Here is a 23,397-nt window from a genome sequence, read left to right on the forward strand (position 1 = left end):
TGATAGTGCTACATTCTTAGTACTACACTGTTAGTGCTACATTCTTAGTACTACACTGTTAGTGCTACATTGATAGTGCTACATGGATAGTGCTACATTGATAGTGCTACATTGTTAGTACTACACTGTTAGTACTACACTGTTAGTGCTACATTGATAGTGCTACATTGATAGTGCTACATTCTTAGTACTACACTGTTAGTGCTACATTGATAGTGCTACATTGATAGTACTACATTGATAGTGCTACATTCTTAGTACTACACTGTTAGTGCTACATTCTTAGTACTACACTGTTAGTGCTACATTGATAGTGCTACATTGATAGTGCTACATTGTTAGTACTACACTGTTAGTACTACACTGTTAGTGCTACATTGATAGTGCTACATTGTTAGAACTACACTGTTAGTACTACACTGTTAGTGCTACATTGATAGTGCTACATTCTTAGTACTACACTGTTAGTGCTACATTGATAGTGCTACATTGTTAGTACTACACTGTTAGTGCTACATTGATAGTGCTACATTGATAGTGCTACATTGATAGTGCTACATTCTTAGTACTACACTGTTAGTGCTACATTGATAGTGCTACATTGATAGTACTACATTGATAGTGCTACATTCTTAGTACTACACTGTTAGTGCTACATTCTTAGTACTACACTGTTAGTGCTACATTGATAGTGCTACATTGATAGTGCTACATTCTTAGTACTACACTGTTAGTGCTACATTGATAGTGCTACATTGATAGTGCTACATTGATAGTGCTACATTGATAGTGCTACATTCTTAGTACTACACTGTTAGTGCTACATTGATAGTGCTACATTGATAATACTACATTGATAGTGCTACATTCTTAGTACTACACTGTTAGTGCTACATTCTTAGTACTACACTGTTAGTGCTACATTGATAGTGCTACATTGTTAGTGCTACATTGATAGTGCTACATTGATAGTGCTACATTCTTAGTACTACACTGTTAGTGCTACATTGATAGTGCTACATTGATAGTGCTACATTGATAGTGCTACATTCTTAGTACTACACTGTTAGTGCTACATTGATAGTGCTACATTGATAGTGCTACATTGTTAGTACTACACTGTTAGTGCTACATATATAGTACTACACTGTTAGTGCTACATTGATAGTGCTACATTTATAGTGCTACATTGTTAGTACTACACTGTTAGTACTACATTCTTAGTACTACACTGTTAGTGCTACATTGATAGTGCTACATTGATAGTGCTACATTCTTAGTACAACACTGTTAGTGCTACATTCTTAGTACTACACTGTTAGTGCTACATTGATAGTGCTACATTGATAGTGCTACATTCTTAGTACTACACTGTTAGTGCTACATTGATAGTGCTACATTGATAGTGCTACATTGATAGTGCTACATTCTTAGTACTACACTGTTAGTGCTACATTGATAGTGCTACATTGATAGTACTACATTGATAGTGCTACATTCTTAGTACTACACTGTTAGTGCTACATTCTTAGTACTACATTGATAGTGCTACATTGATAGTGCTACATTGATAGTGCTACATTGTTAGTACTACACTGTTAGTGCTACATTGATAGTGCTACATTGATAGTGCTACATTGATAGTGCTACATTCTTAGTACTACACTGTTAGTGCTACATTGATAGTGCTTCATTGATAGTGCTACACTGTTAGTGCTACATTGATAGTGCTACATTGATAGTGCTACATTCTTAGTACTACACTGTTAGTGCTAAATTCTTAGTACTACACTGTTAGTGCTACATTGATAGTGCTACATTGTTAGTGCTACATTGATAGTGCTACATTGATAGTGCTACATTCTTAGTACTACACTGTTAGTGCTACATTCTTAGTACTACACTGTTAGTGCTACATTGATAGTGCTACATTGTTAGTGCTACATTGATAGTGCTACATTGATAGTGCTACATTCTTAGTACTACACTGTTAGTGCTACATTGATAGTGCTACATTGATAGTGCTACATTCTTAGTACTACACTGTTAGTGCTACATTGATAGTGCTACATTGTTAGTACTACACTGTTAGTGCTACATTGATAGTGCTACATTGATAGTGCTACATTCTTAGTACTACACTGTTAGTGCTACATTGATAGTGCTACATTGATAGTACTACATTGATAGTGCTACATTGATAGTGCTATATTGTTAGTACTACACTGTTAGTGCTACATTGATAGTGCTACATTGATAGTGCTACATTGATAGTGCTACATTGATAGTGCTACATTGATAGTGCTACATTGATAGTGCTACATTGATAGTGCTACATTCTTAGTACTACACTGTTAGTGCTACATTGATAGTGCTACATTGTTAGTACTACACTGTTATTGCTACATTGATAGTGCTACATTGATAGTGCTACATTGATAGTACTACATTGATAGTGCTACATTCTTAGTACTACACTGTTCGTGCTACATTCTTAGTACTACACTGTTAGTGCTACATTGATAATGCTACATTGATAGTGCTACATTGTTAGTACTACACTGTTAGTACTACATTCTTAGTACTACACTGTTAGTGCTACATTGATAGTACTACATTGATAGTACTACATTGATAGTGCTACATTCTTAGTACTACACTGTTAGTGCTACATTGATAGTGCTACATTGATAGTGCTACACTGATAGTGCTACATTGATAGTGCTACATTCTTAGTACTACACTGTTAGCGCTACATTGATAGTGCTACATTGATAGTGCTACATTGATAGTGCTACATTGATAGTACTACATTGATAGTACTACATTGATAGTACTACATTGATAGTGCTACATTCTTAGTACTACACTGTTAGTGCTACATTCTTAGTACTACACTGTTAGTGCTACATTGATAGTGCTACATGGATAGTGCTACATTGATAGTGCTACATTGTTAGTACTACACTGTTAGTACTACACTGTTAGTGCTACATTGATAGTGCTACATTGATAGTGCTACATTCTTAGTACTACACTGTTAGTGCTACATAGATAGTGCTACATTGATAGTACTACATTGATAGTGCTACATTCTTAGTACTACACTGTTAGTGCTACATTCTTAGTACTACACTGTTAGTGCTACATTGATAGTGCTACATTGATAGTGCTACATTGTTAGTACTACACTGTTAGTACTACACTGTTAGTGCTACATTGATAGTGCTACATTGTTAGAACTACACTGTTAGTACTACACTGTTAGTGCTACATTGATAGTGCTACATTCTTAGTACTACACTGTTAGTGCTACATTGATAGTGCTACATTGTTAGTACTACACTGTTAGTGCTACATTGATAGTGCTACATTGATAGTGCTACATTGATAGTGCTACATTCTTAGTACTACACTGTTAGTGCTACATTGATAGTGCTACATTGATAGTACTACATTGATAGTGCTACATTCTTAGTACTACACTGTTAGTGCTACATTCTTAGTACTACACTGTTAGTGCTACATTGATAGTGCTACATTGATAGTGCTACATTCTTAGTACTACACTGTTAGTGCTACATTGATAGTGCTACATTGATAGTGCTACATTGATAGTGCTACATTGATAGTGCTACATTCTTAGTACTACACTGTTAGTGCTACATTGATAGTGCTACATTGATAATACTACATTGATAGTGCTACATTCTTAGTACTACACTGTTAGTGCTACATTCTTAGTACTACACTGTTAGTGCTACATTGATAGTGCTACATTGTTAGTGCTACATTGATAGTGCTACATTGATAGTGCTACATTCTTAGTACTACACTGTTAGTGCTACATTGATAGTGCTACATTGATAGTGCTACATTGATAGTGCTACATTCTTAGTACTACACTGTTAGTGCTACATTGATAGTGCTACATTGATAGTGCTACATTGTTAGTACTACACTGTTAGTGCTACATATATAGTACTACACTGTTAGTGCTACATTGATAGTGCTACATTTATAGTGCTACATTGTTAGTACTACACTGTTAGTACTACATTCTTAGTACTACACTGTTAGTGCTACATTGATAGTGCTACATTGATAGTGCTACATTCTTAGTACAACACTGTTAGTGCTACATTCTTAGTACTACACTGTTAGTGCTACATTGATAGTGCTACATTGATAGTGCTACATTCTTAGTACTACACTGTTAGTGCTACATTGATAGTGCTACATTGATAGTGCTACATTGATAGTGCTACATTCTTAGTACTACACTGTTAGTGCTACATTGATAGTGCTACATTGATAGTACTACATTGATAGTGCTACATTCTTAGTACTACACTGTTAGTGCTACATTCTTAGTACTACATTGATAGTGCTACATTGATAGTGCTACATTGATAGTGCTACATTGTTAGTACTACACTGTTAGTGCTACATTGATAGTGCTACATTGATAGTGCTACATTGATAGTGCTACATTCTTAGTACTACACTGTTAGTGCTACATTGATAGTGCTTCATTGATAGTGCTACACTGTTAGTGCTACATTGATAGTGCTACATTGATAGTGCTACATTCTTAGTACTACACTGTTAGTGCTACATTCTTAGTACTACACTGTTAGTGCTACATTGATAGTGCTACATTGTTAGTGCTACATTGATAGTGCTACATTGATAGTGCTACATTCTTAGTACTACACTGTTAGTGCTACATTCTTAGTACTACACTGTTAGTGCTACATTGATAGTGCTACATTGTTAGTGCTACATTGATAGTGCTACATTGATAGTGCTACATTCTTAGTACTACACTGTTAGTGCTACATTGATAGTGCTACATTGATAGTGCTACATTCTTAGTACTACACTGTTAGTGCTACATTGATAGTGCTACATTGTTAGTACTACACTGTTAGTGCTACATTGATAGTGCTACATTGATAGTGCTACATTGATAGTGCTACATTCTTAGTACTACACTGTTAGTGCTACATTGATAGTGCTACATTGATAGTACTACATTGATAGTGCTACATTGATAGTGCTATATTGTTAGTACTACACTGTTAGTGCTACATTGATAGTGCTACATTGATAGTGCTACATTGATAGTGCTACATTGATAGTGCTACATTGATAGTGCTACATTGATAGTGCTACATTGATAGTGCTACATTCTTAGTACTACACTGTTAGTGCTACATTGATAGTGCTACATTGTTAGTACTACACTGTTATTGCTACATTGATAGTGCTACATTGATAGTGCTACATTGATAGTACTACATTGATAGTGCTACATTCTTAGTACTACACTGTTCGTGCTACATTCTTAGTACTACACTGTTAGTGCTACATTGATAATGCTACATTGATAGTGCTACATTGTTAGTACTACACTGTTAGTACTACATTCTTAGTACTACACTGTTAGTGCTACATTGATAGTACTACATTGATAGTACTACATTGATAGTGCTACATTCTTAGTACTACACTGTTAGTGCTACATTGATAGTGCTACATTGATAGTGCTACACTGATAGTGCTACATTGATAGTGCTACATTCTTAGTACTACACTGTTAGTGCTACATTGATAGTGCTACATTGATAGTGCTACATTGATAGTGCTACATTCTTAGTACTACACTGTTAGTGCTACATTGATAGTGCTACATTGCTAGTACTACACTGTTAGTGCTACATTGTTAGTGCTACATTGATAGTGCTACATTGATAGTGCTACATTCTTAGTACTACACTGTTAGTGCTACAGTGATAGTGCTACATTGATAATACTACATTGATAGTGCTACATTCTTAGTACTACACTGTTAGTGCTACATTCTTAGTACTACACTGTTAGTGCTACATTGATAGTGCTACATTGTTAGTGCTACATTGATAGTGCTACATTGATAGTGCTACATTCTTAGTACTACACTGTTAGTGCTACATTGATAGTGCTACATTCTTAGTACTACACTGTTAGTGCTACATTGATAGTGCTACATTGTTAGTACTACACTGTTAGTGCTACATTGATAGTGCTACATTGATAGTGCTACATTGATAGTGCTACATTCTTAGTACTACACTGTTAGTGCTACATTGATAGTACTACATTGACAGTGCTACATTCTTAGTACTACACTGTTAGTGCTACATTCTTAGTACTACACTGTTAGTGCTACATTGCTAGTGCTACATTGATAGTGCTACATTGATAGTGCTACATTGATAGTGCTACATTCTTAGTACTACATTGTTAGTGCTACATTGATAGTACTACATTGATAGTGCTACATTCTTAGTACTACACTGTTAGTGCTACATTGATAGTGCTACATTGTTAGTACTACACTGTTAGTGCTACATTGATAGTGCTACATTGATAGTGCTACATTGATAGTACTACATTGATAGTGCTACATTCTTAGTACTACACTGTTAGTGCTACATTCTTAGTACTACACTGTTAGTGCTACATTGATAATGCTACATTGATAGTGCTACATTGTTAGTACTACACTGTTAGTACTACATTCTTAGTACTACACTGTTAGTGCTACATTGATAGTACTACATTGATAGTACTACATTGATAGTGCTACATTCTTAGTACTACACTGTTAGTGCTACATTGATAGAGCTACATTGATAGTGCTACACTGATAGTGCTACATTGATAGTGCTACATTCTTAGTACTACACTGTTAGTGCTACATTGATAGTGCTACATTGATAGTGCTACATTGATAGTGCTACATTCTTAGTACTACACTGTTAGTGCTACATTGATAGTGCTACATTGTTAGTACTACACTGTTAGTGCTACATTGTTAGTGCTACATTGATAGTGCTACATTGATAGTGCTATATTCTTAGTACTACACTGTTAGTGCTACATTGATAGTGCTACATTGATAGTACTACATTGATAGTGCTACATTCTTAGTACTACACTGTTAGTGCTACATTCTTAGTACTACACTGTTAGTGCTACATTGATAGTGCTACATTGTTAGTACTACACTGTTAGTGCTACATTGTTAGTGCTACATTGATAGTGCTACATTGATAGTGCTACATTCTTAGTACTACACTGTTAGTGCTACATTGATAGTGCTACATTGATAGTACTACATTGATAGTGCTACATTCTTAGTACTACACTGTTAGTGCTACATTCTTAGTACTACACTGTTAGTGCTACATTGATAGTGCTACATTGTTAGTGCTACATTGATAGTGCTACATTGATAGTGCTACATTCTTAGTACTACACTGTTAGTGCTACATTGATAGTGCTACATTGATAGTGCTACATTGATAGTGCTACATTCTTAGTACTACACTGTTAGTGCTACATTGATAGTGCTACATTGTAAGTACTACACTGTTAGTGCTACATTGATAGTGCTACATTGATAGTGCTACATTTATAGTGCTACATTCTTAGTACTACATTGTTAGTGCTACATTGATAGTACTACATTGATAGTGCTACATTCTTAGTACTACACTGTTAGTGCTACATTCTTAGTACTACACTGTTAGTGCTACATTGCTAGTGCTACATTGATAGTGCTACATTGATAGTGCTACATTCTTAGTACTACATTGTTAGTGCTACATTGATAGTACTACATTGATAGTGCTACATTCTTAGTACTACACTGTTAGTGCTACATTGATAGTGCTACATTGATAGTACTACATTGATAGTGCTACATTGATAGTGCTACATTGTTAGTACTACACTGTTAGTGCTACATTGATAGTGCTACATTGATAGTGCTACATTGATCGTGCTACATTGATAGTGCTACATTGATAGTGCTACATTGATAGTGCTACATTCTTAGTACTACACTGTTAGTGCTACATTGATAGTGCTACATTGTTAGTACTACACTGTTAGTGCTACATTGATAGTGCTACATTGATAGTGCTACATTGATAGTACTACATTGATAGTGCTACATTCTTAGTACTACACTGTTAGTGCTACATTCTTAGTACTACACTGTTAGTGCTACATTGATAATGCTACATTGATAGTGCTACATTGTTAGTACTACACTGTTAGTACTACATTCTTAGTACTACACTGTTAGTGCTACATTGATAGTACTACATTGATAGTACTACATTGATAGTGCTACATTCTTAGTACTATACTGTTAGTGCTACATTGATAGTGCTACATTGATAGTGCTACACTGATAGTGCTACATTGATAGTGCTACATTCTTAGTACTACACTGTTAGTGCTACATTGATAGTGCTACATTGATAGTGCTACATTGATAGTGCTACATTCTTAGTACTACACTGTTAGTGCTACATTGATAGTGCTACATTGTTAGTACAACACTGTTAGTGCTACATTGTTAGTGCTACATTGATAGTGCTACATTGATAGTGCTACATTCTTAGTACTACACTGTTAGTGCTACATTGATAGTGCTACATTGATAGTACTACATTGATAGTGCTACATTCTTAGTACTACACTGTTAGTGCTACATTCTTAGTACTACACTGTTAGTGCTACATTGATAGTGCTACATTGTTAGTGCTACATTGATAGTGCTACATTGATAGTGCTACATTCTTAGTACTACACTGTTAGTGCTACATTGATAGTGCTACATTGATAGTGCTACATTGATAGTGCTACATTCTTAGTACTACACTGTTAGTGCTACATTGATAGTGCTACATTGTTAGTACTACACTGTTAGTGCTACATTGATAGTGCTACATTGATAGTGCTACATTGATAGTGCTACATTCTTAGTACTACACTGTTAGTGCTACATTGATAGTACTACATTGATAGTGCTACATTCTTAGTACTACACTGTTAGTGCTACATTCTTAGTACTACACTGTTAGTGCTACATTGCTAGTGCTACATTGATAGTGCTACATTGATAGTGCTACATTCTTAGTACTACATTGTTAGTGCTACATTGATAGTACTACATTGATAGTGCTACATTCTTAGTACTACACTGTTAGTGCTACATTCTTAGTACTACACTGTTAGTGCTACATTGATAATGCTACATTGATAGTGCTACATTGTTAGTACTACACTGTTAGTACTACACTGTTAGTGCTACATTGATAGTGCTACATTGATAGTGCTACACTGATAGTGCTACATTGATAGTGCTACATTGATAGTGCTACATTCTTAGTACTACACTGTTAGTGCTACATTGATAGTGCTACATTGATAGTACTACACTGTTAGTGCTACATTGATAGTGCTACATTGATAGTACTACATTGATAGTGCTACATTCTTAGTACTACACTGTTAGTGCTACATTCTTAGTACTACACTGTTAGTGCTACATTGATAGTGCTACATTGATAGTGCTACATTGTTAGTACTACACTGTTAGTACTACACTGTTAGTGCTACATTGATAGTGCTACATTGATAGTGCTACATTCTTAGTACTACACTGTTAGTGCTACATTGATAGTGCTACATTGTTAGTACTACACTGTTAGTGCTACATTGTTAGTGCTACATTGATAGTGCTACATTGATAGTGCTACATTCTTAGTACTACACTGTTAGTGCTACATTGATAGTGCTACATTGATAGTGCTACATTGATAGTGCTACATTCTTAGTACTACACTGTTAGTGCTACATTGATAGTGCTACATTGATAGTACTACATTGATAGTGCTACATTCTTAGTACTACACTGTTAGTGCTACATTCTTAGTACTACACTGTTAGTGCTAAATTGATAGTGCTACATTGATAGTGCTACATTGTTAGTACTACACTGTTAGTACTACACTGTTAGTGCTACATTGATAGTGCTACATTCTTAGTACTACACTGTTAGTGCTACATTGATAGTGCTACATTGATAGTGCTACATTGTTAGTACTACACTGTTAGTACTACACTGTTAGTGCTACATTGATAGTGCTACATTGATAGTGCTACATTCTTAGTACTACACTGTTAGTGCTACATTCTTAGTACTACACTGTTAGTGCTACATTGATAGTGCTACATTGTTAGTACTACACTGTTAGCTTGTTTGTTTGTTTTGTTTTGTTTTACGGCATATCAACCCTTTTCAGGTTATTTAATGCCGAATCTGGTGATTTTGAAGAACGATTTTTTAATATAGTATATTTGTTTTTTTTAAGTCGTATTCTATTTAACCCATAGTTGGGACCCTAACAGGTGCTACCACTCCGGGTCAGAGTGGACCTGGGAGCAATGGCAATTAAAGGGTGGCTCCACACTCCCTAAGGCCTGCAAGCTGGGGCCCTCACCATCGGATATAGTTTAAGGTCATATCCAGGACCCTACACTGTTAGTACTACACTGTCAGTACTACATTGATAGTGCTACATTGATAGTGCTACATTGATAGTGCTAAATTGATAGTACTACACTGATATTACTACACTGATAGTGCTACACTGATAGTGCTACACTGATAGTGCTACACTGATAGTGCTACATTGATAGTGCTACACTGATAGTGCTACATTGATAGTGCTACACTGATAGTGCTACATTGATAGTACTATATTGATAGTGCTACACTGATAGTACTACACTGTTAGTACTACATTGATAGTACTACATTGATAGTGCTACATTGATAGTACTACATTGATAGTACTACATTTTTAGTACTACACTGTTTGTACTACATTGGGACAGTTTGTAAATCCCTTAACGTGTAAGCATGACGATGTTATAAAGATAGCACAATATATGCGTTTTTTTCTCTCGCTCTTTAACTGTTCTCGAAATAAACATTACACCATGGCACCCCTCTTTGTTAGACGTGTTTCGTCTGCTTTCGTTGTGAAAATAGACGGTTTTTATGTCTCTTCAAGTGCTAGCAAACGACTCGCGTAATACGAAATGTGATGGCACTGTTTATGAAATATCGTTATAAAAATAAAATAAAATGTGAAATTTAAGAAAGTCAAAACGATGTATGCTTTTTTTTTTATCTTACGTTGCATTTATAAAATCGACTAGATTCATTTGTAAACCCACGTTGAACTTTTCAATACGCTTTTTATTTTCTCGTGACCAAAAACGAAAGAAATGTCTTACCTTGTATTAGTTAAATCAACTAGATTCGTTTGTAAAATCGCAATAAACTTTTCAATACTTTTCTTATATGACGAACCATTTAGCCAATTGTCATCAAGTCCAGTTTCAAAGACAGGAGGATTCTGAATCAGGGAGGAAATTAACTCCTGCAATTCGACTTGCTCCATTAACATCTTACTTTGATCAATCGTCATGGGGTCCCGATAATCATTGTCATATAAGTTTTTAATCTGAAATATAGAATGATTTCTTTTAATATATAGTTGCATAACATATAACGACATAGCTTGAGTGCTAGAATAATTGGCGGATTAGGGTTCAAAATGATTACCTCAGCGAGTAAACGGAAATACAGGGATTATATGATTCATAGGAAAAAATAAATTCTAACTTTTAATCGGTGACATTTGAAAGGACGAACACTGCGAAAGTAGTTTTTTACATGGAGTAACCGTTTATCAAGGTTTGATGCCATTCGAGGATAATGGTCAATGAGTGTAATAGAATATGATTATTTAATAAGGCGACTAAACATAAACTTGTTTAAATTGGACTTGAAAACTACTATGTTGTATCCAGTTATGAAGAAGCTCCGCTGTATACAATTCTACAAGCAGGGACTTCTATGAAAGAAACTTTGTTCATTGAATTTGCGTTTCTAATAAGGGTAAAAACGGGATGTATTTCATAGTCTAAAATAATGTAGAATGAAACTAAGAAAAAGTTTTTGTAAAGATGCTAAATTTTTTTTCAAAATCTTTTGTGTATTCATATGAAATATTAAGCATGTATTTAGAATAAGTTTTGTGTCAATGATTAAAGCTAATGGATGATAAACAGCCCAATAAAAGTAAAGAAGGAAATATATTTCAGAGTTTATTAGAATTAAAGTAAAAAATGCATTAAAATTTAAATTAAAAAAGCACGAACGGTATATATCTTTTAAAAAATATTAATTTACCTTTAAAGATATAGCATAATAACGTTGACACATCGGTTCTCGCATTTGGGAAGGCGAGGCGTTGTATGTACCGCGAGGTAAAAATACAAGGTCGGGAAACTGGCGAGGTCTGTCATTCTCTCGAGGGTAGATGGACCTCTCTTAAGCCGTGGTAGGCACCCATCTAGTGATGGCGTCAGGATAAAAAAAAACCCTTGATAGCCTTGGTGAAGCATCCAGAATTTTCAGCCATTAGAAAAAACGTGATAGATCCCGCGGAATATGTTCACGTTTCTGGATGTTCACTGTCATTGGATGAAACAACAACAAAGATTTCACTGCTTATCAAAGCCTGAGGCCACTCGAGGAGAATGCTTAACCGGTGTAAGGTGATCTGTGAGACAACGCAGTAGTGATCGAGTGTAATGGAATATTATTATTTTAGAGGAGGGATCGGCATAAACTTGTTATAATTGGACTTGAAAGCTACCATGTTATGAAGAAGCTTCGGGGTATACAACCCCACAAGCAGGAAATTATAGGAAAGGAACTTTGTTCATTGAATTTATGTTTCCTTCAAAGAAACGTCGGTAAGGGTGGGGAAGGGTGCACCGTGTTAATTAAAAAGAACGTGGCCCGTGCGTCCATCCATCTCTCTTTCACTCTGATATAGTGGCCAGCCTCTAAAAGGAAAGTCTGGACGAAATATATATATATATATATATATATATATATATATATATATATATATATATATATATACATATATACATACATATATATACACATATATATACACATACATATATATACACATACATATATATACACATACATATATATATACATATATATACACATACATATATATACACATACACATATATATACATATATATATACACATACATATATATACACATACATATATATATATACACATACATATATATACACATAAATATATATACATATATATATACACATACATATATACACACATATATATACACATACATATATACACACATATATATACACATACATATATATACATATATATACACATACATATATATACATATATATACACATACATATATATACATATATATACACATACATATATATACATATATATACACATACATATATACACACATATATATACACATACATATATATACACATACATATATATATACATATATATACGCATACATATATATACACATACATATATACACATACATATATATACGCATACATATATATACACATACATATATATATACATATATATACACATGCATATATATACATATATATACACATGCATATATATACATATATATACACATGCATATATATACATATATATACACATGCATATATATACATATATATACACATACATATATATACATATACACATACATATATATACATATATATACACATACATATATATATATACATGCATATATATACATATATATATACATATATACATGCATATATATACATATATATATACATATACATATATATACATATATATACATATATATACATGCATATATATACATATATATATACACATACATATATATACATATATATACATACACATGCATATATATACATATATATACATACACATACATATATATACATATATATACATACACATACATATATATACATATATATACATACACATACATATATATACATATATATACATACACATACATATATATACATATATATACATATATATATACACATACATATATATATACATATATATACACATACATGTATATACATATATATATACATATATATATACATATATATACACATTAATATATATACATATATATACACATACATATATGATGATGATGATTGCAACGTCTTGTCAGACGAGTGCTACTCCCTCAGACATTTAAAATCCATGAGCCCAAATGCCTGAGGGAGTATCTATACAACTATGATGTTACAGAGTCTTAGCTTTGTACGACAGCTAAGTCTCTCTCTCGGTTTAAAATGTTGAGATCCAGCAACAAGCAAGAGCAAGATAGCCAGCAACAAATTAAACTGCAGACCAGTTTAATGCGGGTAATGGTCTTCCGCTTTATGGTTTTTAAAATCAGAGATTTGCTTCTCCTAGAAAGGTTGCCTTCACCACGGCTTACGGGAGCCCTCTCCACCCCAATACACATATACACACACACAAATATACACGGTGCTAGTTGGCCGTTGATCCAGAAAAAGAGTTCATTCGCCCTTTGGAAGGTCTTTTTTTTTATCCTTCAGGGAGACTAGCCGCCCTCCTCACCAAACAAGTCTGGTGGGGGAACCATGAACCATGAGGCAGGTAGTACTGGGTTACATGGTACCAGTAGCACATGACATGACCTGACCAAAATACATATACATATATATACATGACCTGACCAAATACACATACATATATATACATATATATATACACACATACATCTATATATACACACATACATACATAGATATATATATATGCATGCATATACATACATTATATATATATATATATATATATATATATATATATATAGTCCTGGTCAAAATCATAAGACCACTTATGAAAGTAAGCGTTTACGCATATTATCGAATTTTTAATCAAACAAATGGTTGAAACCATTGCCAAAAGGGAAAATATGATGGAAAAAATGAAATCTACTTCATTCAAAACCTTAACCCTCATCTAATAATAAGTTTTTAAAAACAAACATTTTCACCTGGTCAAAATGACAAGACCACTGATAATTTATCTAACAAAAGGCAAGAGAGAGGAGAAGTCTGTTTGTAAAGAGCCGCGTGTTGTATCTAGCGGTTGTATTTTGAAATGTTTGAACTGTGCGTAGGCAACGTGAGAATAACGTTAAGGATGAGAGTTCATATAGAAACGTTGTTTTAATTTGAATAAAATAAAATATGCATCAAGTGCGCTTGAAAGCCAAATCACAACGTAATATTCGGAAAATAAACAAATATTTTACTTGTTTGAAATTTATCACAAATATATTTCGGAGGTATACTCCATCTTCAGTGTGCTGTTTCTTTTTTTTCCTTTCTTCTTCCTGGCCATGTTGTAAAATTGGAGAAAGACGTCTATTCAAACACAGTTAAAACATTTCAAAATTTAACCGCCAGATACAACGCGCGGCTCTTTACAAACAGACTTCTTTCTCCAATTTTACAACAAAGAAAAAGAAAAGAAAAAAAAACAAACAAAACAACGCACTGAAGATGGAGTATACCTCTGAAATATATTTGTGATAAATTTCAAACAAGTAAAATACTTGTTTATTTTCCTAATATTACGTTGTGATTTGGCTTTCAAGCGCACTTGATTCGTATTTTATATATACACTTGTGCCCGATATTATTCATACCCCTCGGATCTTTGAGATTTCTATAAGAATATTGCTCAAACCAGAAGGTAGACAATATTAAAGGGATTTCAAACAATAAATCAAGCATAAGCATTTAATTTAAACTCAACAAATAAATAAATTATGCAAGTTTGAAACATTATACAAAGAAAAACAATAATGGCACTAGTTCAAAATTATTCATACCTCTCTTACTAATAGTCAATAGCATGCCCTTTATTCTTAATAACTGCCTGTAACCGTTTGGGATATTTATCAACAAGGTTTTTACAAGCATCAACACTGATTTTTGACCATTCTTCAATGCAGTAGTTCTCCAAATCCCTCAAATTTCTAGGTTTCCGCTTTTTAACCTCAGTTTTCAATATGTGCCAGAGGTTTTCGATAGGGTTCAGGTCGGGACTCTGGCTAGGCCATTTCAAAACATTAATTTGATTATCCTCAAACCATTTCTTGACTATTTTGGCAGTATGTTTTGGATCATTATCCTGTTGAAGGACCCAGTTTGGTCCTAAATGGAGCTTCTCCGCATCCTGTCTAATGTTTTTCTTGAGTATCTCCAAATATTGCTCCTTCTTCATGGTTCCATCTATCTTGACCAAACTACCTGGACCACTAGCCGAAAAGGAGCCCCAAAACATTAGGCTACCACCACCATGTTTCACCGTGGGTATGGTGTTCTTTGGGTTGTAAGCTTCTCCTTTCTTCCTTCAAACGTAAGAAGCATCCATATGGCCAAACAATTCAATTTTTGTTTCGTCAGTCCACAAAATACTTGAGAAAACGGACTCTGGAGAATTCACATGGGTCCTAGCAAACTTTAGACGTGCTGCAAGGTGTTTTCCGGTGTGCAATGGAGTCCTTCTTGGTCTTCTTCCTTTCAGACCATTTTCATGCAGAGTCCTTTGCAATGTTTGCCTTGATATTTTTATGCCAGAAGACTCCAGATTTTCTAAAATGTCCTTATTAGTGGTGGTTGGATTTGCATTAACACTTCTTACAATATTCCTGGTAGCTCTAGCAGACAGTTTCCTTTTTCTTCCTCTACCAATCAAGTTGTTTGTTGTGTGGTGGCTCTGGAATTTTTTGATGATGCTCTGTACTGTTGCTGTAGGGACCTCAAATTTCTTGAAAATTGACTTGTAACCTAAACCATCATTATGTGAATTCACAATTTTAGTCCTAAGATCATTACTAAGCTCTTTTTTCTTCCCCATTCTAATAATTTTTATTCTTTTATTGGTTTTCAGTTGATATCATTTTAATTTCTGAAAAATGCAAAAAACGAAATGAAATTAATCAAAGGTTGTATAAAAGCATTCAAAATAAGAATCAAACAGAAAACAAACAGTCAGAAACTCGATTAATACTGAAAAAATAAGGGGGTATGATTATTTTTGAACATTGCAGATTTTATAAATAGCTGTATATTTCTTTTATTACAAGTATCCCGAGATTTTAAAATGACGAAAATGATCAGAAGAGGTTTATTAAGAATATGTATCAATATGGACGTAAACAATAAATTCTTACAAAAGTTACACCTAATAAACTCAATTTTCAAGGGGGGTATGAATAATATATATATATATATATATATATATATATATATATATATATATATACCCTTTGCCGTAGCAATAAAATAGGCCATTATATTTTTATACACCCTCATTATTTTCAGTACACAGTAATATACAATTCAAATCTTCTGCCGACAACTAAATGCAAATTACATGAGCAAAGTTTTTTCCCCCAGGTCTGTTGATTTGTGGAACACACTACCAGAAACTACTTTCCAGCTGACTATAACATGGTCGTTTACTATTAAATAAATTAATGCTTCTATCACCAATCAGCATGGCGTTATTTCATCCGGCACTTATTCACCTTTTTTTTTACAAAGATATCACCACTTATCAAGGCCAAGAGACCACTCGAGTATAAAGGTTAAATAGTGTAAAGTAGAAATTGAACAATATAGTAATGGTTTGTGATGGAAATTCGGTAAATTTGTAAACTTAAGGGGAACAGCTCATCAAAAACTTGTTTACGTTAGACTTGAAGATGACCATATTGTAGTCAGCTGGAAAGCAGGAAAACGGAAGACAATTCCATAAGCATGCAGTTCTAAGAAAGAAGCTTTGTTCATGGAATCTACGTTTAGGTTTAGGCACAGATAAAGAGTGGGGGGAAATTAGTGATAGTGTTTTCTGCTTGACGAGTGTTTCTTGTGAAAGTTTGGCGAGGGGGGACCATAAATTGGAGCCCAGCCGAGCACTTGCCATGAAAATAGCGCTAAAGCAGAGACAAACTCGCAACATCTCTTCTGTGAGAAAGAGGTTGCAGGGAAAAGAAAAGGACATCACCTACAAGGCTACGAAGTCTATTTTGAACTCTATCAAGGCAGGATAAGTTCTTTTCTAGCAGCTCTTGCCCAAATGTGGCAACAGTACTCCATCCTAGGACGTACCTGGCTCTTATATAGATAGAGAATTGCATCTACTGAATCGATAGAAGGATCCCACCATTTTTCCAGCGGCCTTGGCAACGGATTTATCCTTGAATGACCTCCAGGCCTTGATAAGCGGTTATTCCATAGTATAAAAAATGGCAGAGATAACAGGAAAGGGTATAGAAAAAAAAACTTACGGATGTGTAGAGTTTAGCTAACCCTTCGACGTTTTGGAGCATTTCTGGGAGGATAGTGCTGAAATCTCCTTGCAATAAGAATTTGTTGCAAATCATTGCCCGGAAGTGTTCTTTGTCCGTTCCCAAAATGTCCGTCGCGAAGACCTGATGAAACAATGAACTCTTGGTGCACACCTCGTCCCATGCGACTGAACTCAACAGATTTTGATACTGAAAGTAGAAATACCGGAAGTAAGAAAAAAACAAAAAACAAAAAAAAACGACATATAAAACTACACAAACGAATGTACATATAGGAGGTGCCTCCAATAACCTTTTACACATTTATGGATAAAACGATAGTCCCCTTCTGAAGTAATTTCTTCCGTCCCCTTTCGCATTTGTTGTACTGTTGCAATAACTTCTGGAAGGCTGCACGTAAATCCTTTTGTGTCACATCTTCTTTCATTGTTTCAATCGACAGAAAAACTCCCAAGTTCAACAAGATAAACCTTAAGAAGGTCAGAGGTTATTTCAACCAAAACGTTGTGAAAATGGCACTTAAGATAAGAACAATCCAAATGATACCAAAAGGTTATCCCCCATCATAATAATCTCGAAATAGTGTTTAGAATATTTAATACAATTCAGTATATATATATATATATATATATATATATATATATATATATATATATATATATATATATATTATTTATATATATATAACCTACTTAATTTACTCACATAAAATTAATATACGAAAGTATAGATTTATACGTAAACTTTAAGTATTTACTTCAAAAGTGCTCAATACGTAGGTAGAGCTAGTTAGTAATTTATAAAATATATATAAGCCTGAAGAGTTCTAGAGTGGATGAAACGCGGAATATTCAGCGTAGCTTAATCGCCATATATATTTTATAAATTACTATATATATATATATATATATATATATATAAGAACAAGTAGTTAATAAAACACGCTTAAAACACTTTGAAAAAGAGTTAAAACATATTTAATTTTAAAAAGGAAACACTAAATTTGATTTTGCTTTCAAAAATGTTTAATGAAACTACAAGTAAGTCATAGATCTTACTTGATAACAAAAAGTGAAGCAGAGGGAATAGGGTGAATAAAAAAGTGATTTCACGTGAATGGATAGTTTTTTTTTGTTTTTTTTTTCCTTAATTCATTGTACATTTCAGTTGACCTCTTTTTTGCTTAAAATTTTGGCGCGTTTAACGTCATCTTGTCTGGGTTATTTTGACATTGATTTTCTATTTTAAATTTATTCCAATCACCATTCAACTTTTTCCTCCCATCTTCTTCACTCATTTTCCTTAATTCAGCCTTATGCCTCAACAGTCGAGCTGTATATTTCTTCCATTCCTTTCTTTACACACATTTTATCTTCCTTTTAATAATATATTGGAATTCTTTCACTTTTCCTTGTACCTATTTGTGAATTATTCCACGGATTTCTGCCATTTGGATTACTTTGGATCATCTTTCAATTACGCGATTCCCTTGGATTTTACTTGTGTGAATGGAAATTTAACTAACTTTCTTGGATTCTGCATCTTTGGATTTTACCGTCATTGGATATTTTACTCTTCACCAGACTATCATTTCACGTGGATGGCTAAAAAGAATTCCAATAAACCTATTTCTTAAATAATAGACTAACCCAGAGCCTATAAATATAGTTACATCTAACACGTTATTGGGTAGCAATTCATGACAGTTGTGGCCCGCAAATCATGACGTGTACTTTTGCAACATATTTTTGCTAATACACTTTTTGTTAACTATACCATTGTTTTTGTCTTGATTATTACAATGTCGGCAACGAGGGATTCGAACATTACATCAATACAACACTGGTGACGAGGGATTCAAAACTTACATCTAACAACACTGGTGACGAGGGATTTGAAACTTATATCCATACAACACTGGCGACGAGGGATTCGAAACTTGCATCTATACAACACTGGTGACGAGGGATTCGAAACTTACATATCACAACACTGGTGACGAGGGATATGAAACATATTCATACAACACTGGCGACGAGGGATTCGAAACTTGGATATATACAACACTGTTGACGAGGGATTCGAAACTTACATCTATACGACACTGGCGACGAGGGATTCGAAACTTACATCTATACAACACTGGTGACGAGGGATTCGAAACTTACACCGCTACAACACTGATAATTAAAATTTAAAAGTTGTCTTACCAATTGTGGTTGTTCGCTAGCACGGAGAATCGTCTGCAGAAGAACACTGAAAGCATCCGGTATTTTTTCAAGATTCTTGTACAATTTTGTCAGTTCGGGTGAATGGAGATAATCCACAAGCACAAACTTCTTTGTCCCTGATAAGATAACACAAGTATTTAAAACTCAATAAATAAATGACTGGTATGAATACGTTAATGGCATAAACAATTTAATGGTATAAATAAAATTGATAGCATGAATAATTTATTGACATAAATAAATTAATAATACAAATAAAATTAATGGCATAAATAAATTAATGGCATAAATAAATCAATTGAGCAAATAAATACAAATAAAATTAATGGCATAAATAAATTAATGGCATAAATAAATTAATGGAACAAATAAATGAATGGAACAAATAAAGTTCATGGCATGAATAAATTAATAACATGAAAAAATTAATGCCATAAATAAATAACTAGATATAGATAAATTAATTTGAAAACCTGGAGACAGACGGACATATAGCCGTTTAGATATTAGATTATGTACGTATAACTATTTATATGTTTGCATATACAAGATTACTGCAGTGTGGAAGGATTCACTCCTAAACTAATTAACCGATCATTACGAATTTTGGAACTGCGATTTGTTAATATAGATGTTATGTATTAGAATGGGTCTTTCGGTATTTCTATTTATATATAAAATTGAGTATGCGTATCTGTTTATATATTTGTATATACAGGATTCACCTCTAAACTAATTAACCGATCATTATGCATTTTGAAACCGCGATTTTTTTCAGACAGGTGTTGTTTCGTGGAATGATATTTGTAATACACTTACCGTTAATTTTTTTGAGGTGCAAATTCAAGAATTCTGTGATATAATGTTGCATCAATATGTTCTGATTGTTTGCGAAGATGAGCTGGGATAACATGGATGAAAATTCATTGCTGGATACCGTGTTCAAAAGGTCTTCAATGACGCTCATAATCTCAGAAGTTCTAAGAGAAAAACAAAAGAATTTAGCAATTGTTTCTGAATTTTTTTTTAAATGACATTTTCACCCCAAACAAGGCGCATTGCCACTTGGTGTAGGGGGCTACTATCAGCGGCAGCAACTACTGGGGCACTATGTTGGGATTTGGGCAGCAAGATGTCGGTTCATCTTGCACTTGAACTTCCGCATGTCAGTACAGTTAGGGAAGCAGGAACTTGGAATGGAATTCCAGAGTCTAGCGGTTCTGGGGAAGAAACTACTGGAGTAAAAAGATCTTTTACATCAAGGGATCTCTACTGTGTGGGGGTGGGATTTAGCTGCCTGTCGGGTTTGTCAAGGGTGTCTACGTCGTGGGGGCACAAGTGTCTGCAGTTCGTCAGAGCATTCACCATTAAAATACTTGTAGAACAGGCAGAGGGATGCAACGTTTCGTCGATGGGACAGAGGCTGAAGCTTAGATGCCAGTTCAGGGCCTATCAGATTGGCGACTCTTTTTTGAACCTTGTCTAGGAGCGAGAGACTAGTAGCAGATGCACCGGCCCAAATGTGACAACAGTACTCCATACATAGGCGAATGGTGGCCTTCTAGAGGTACAGGATACTTTCAGGTGTAAGCAGTTTTTTGGAGATGAGAATTGCTTATTCGTATTTAAGACTAAGCCCGTTTCCTTTAATAATCGCAAGAAACATCCCCAACCACTAATAGCTATGACTACAGATACATTACCTGAAAGAACTTTGTTCAAACTCCTCGGCTTAACGTTCACAGGGAACAGGAGGTGGAACAGATACATCGAGAGCATTGATATCGTCCTAGAAAGTTACTTATGCCTGAAAGTGTCCTGTACCTCTACAAGGTCACTATTAGTCCATGTATGGAGTATTGTTGTCGCATTTGGGATGGTGCATCTGCTACTAGTCTTTCACACCTAGACAGGGTTCAAAAGAGAGTCGCAAACCTGATAGGTCCTGAACTATCATCAAAGCTTCAACCTCTGTCCCATCGACAAAATGTTACACCCCTCTGCTTATTTTACAAGTATTTCCATGGTGGATGCTCTGAAAAACTACAAGCCCTTGTGTCTCCTCGACATAAATACCCGCGACAAACCCGACAGGCGGCAAAGTCCTACCCCTACACAGTAGAGATCTCTAGATGTAAAAAAAAGCTCTCTAGTTTGTATTATTTGGATTGGTGTGACTACTGTTCTCTTTTTGGTTATTCTCACAATGTTTCGGTCAATTTAACCCCCGATTGTTGAATATCTAGACGCGTGGTCTGAGAAATCATTTTGACACATGGCGACAAATTTAATAAAACATTTGAATAACAATAATTGACGCCGTGTCATTATTCATTGCTGAGTTATTATTAAAGAAGGGAAATTTTACAAAGAAAGGAAACCAAAACACACTTTAAAATATTTTTTCCTTTCTTTTTTTTCTTCTTAGCTCTAATTAAACTTTGTAAAATTATGAACCCATAAAAATCTATTAAATTTAATAAACAGTAAAATAATTATCAAATGTACCAAAAGGTCATTTAAATAATAAAAAAAACTGACATCTTGTTTAATGCCAAGGCCATGTGTTCCTGGAAATCATTTTGATAAAAGCGTACATCTGGCGACAAATTTAAGAAACAACAGAATAATTATCAAATGTACCAAAAGTGCATTTTAATAAAAAAAATTTGAACCTGATAACGCAGCAACAGACTTGATCGATCGTGCAAGAGTAATAATTTTAGGTATTGTCTTTTTTTTTAAATCGTTTCAAAATTTATTAATAAAATTATTAGAATTTCGGGTGCGTTTGACAAATTCTGTGATTGGAAGGACTTTTTGATTTCTTTGATTTTGATCAACTCTCAAAGCTCATATTTCCCATACTCCGAGTTCACAGGGTAAGCGTTGATTCTAAATAAGACGATGTTGAGTGTACTCGATTTTGTGTTTGACTCGGTGTTGTGTGTGCCGACGC

General features: G+C 34.2%; 1 protein-coding gene across 4 annotated transcripts in view; it reads right to left on the reverse strand.

Annotated features, from left to right (window-relative positions):
- LOC145268835 (uncharacterized) overlaps positions 1-23,397 on the reverse strand; it is a 1,065,816-nt gene that overhangs the window by 517,496 nt on the left and 524,923 nt on the right. For all 4 annotated transcript variants that reach the window (XM_080124499.1, XM_080124501.1, XM_080124498.1 and 1 more), the window contains 4 exons: positions 21,258-21,418; positions 20,418-20,554; positions 18,187-18,396; positions 11,149-11,378 (listed from right to left, as the gene is read on the reverse strand). In XM_080124499.1, coding sequence (XP_079980625.1) covers positions 11,149-11,378; positions 18,187-18,396; positions 20,418-20,554; positions 21,258-21,418 — 738 coding nt within the window. The remainder of the gene's footprint in view (positions 1-11,148; positions 11,379-18,186; positions 18,397-20,417; positions 20,555-21,257; positions 21,419-23,397) is intronic.

Source organism: Euprymna scolopes, chromosome 44 (genome assembly GCF_053919585.1).
Source record: "Euprymna scolopes isolate OS-2025 chromosome 44, ASM5391958v1, whole genome shotgun sequence".
NCBI classification, from domain to species: Eukaryota; Metazoa; Mollusca; class Cephalopoda; order Sepiida; family Sepiolidae; genus Euprymna; species Euprymna scolopes.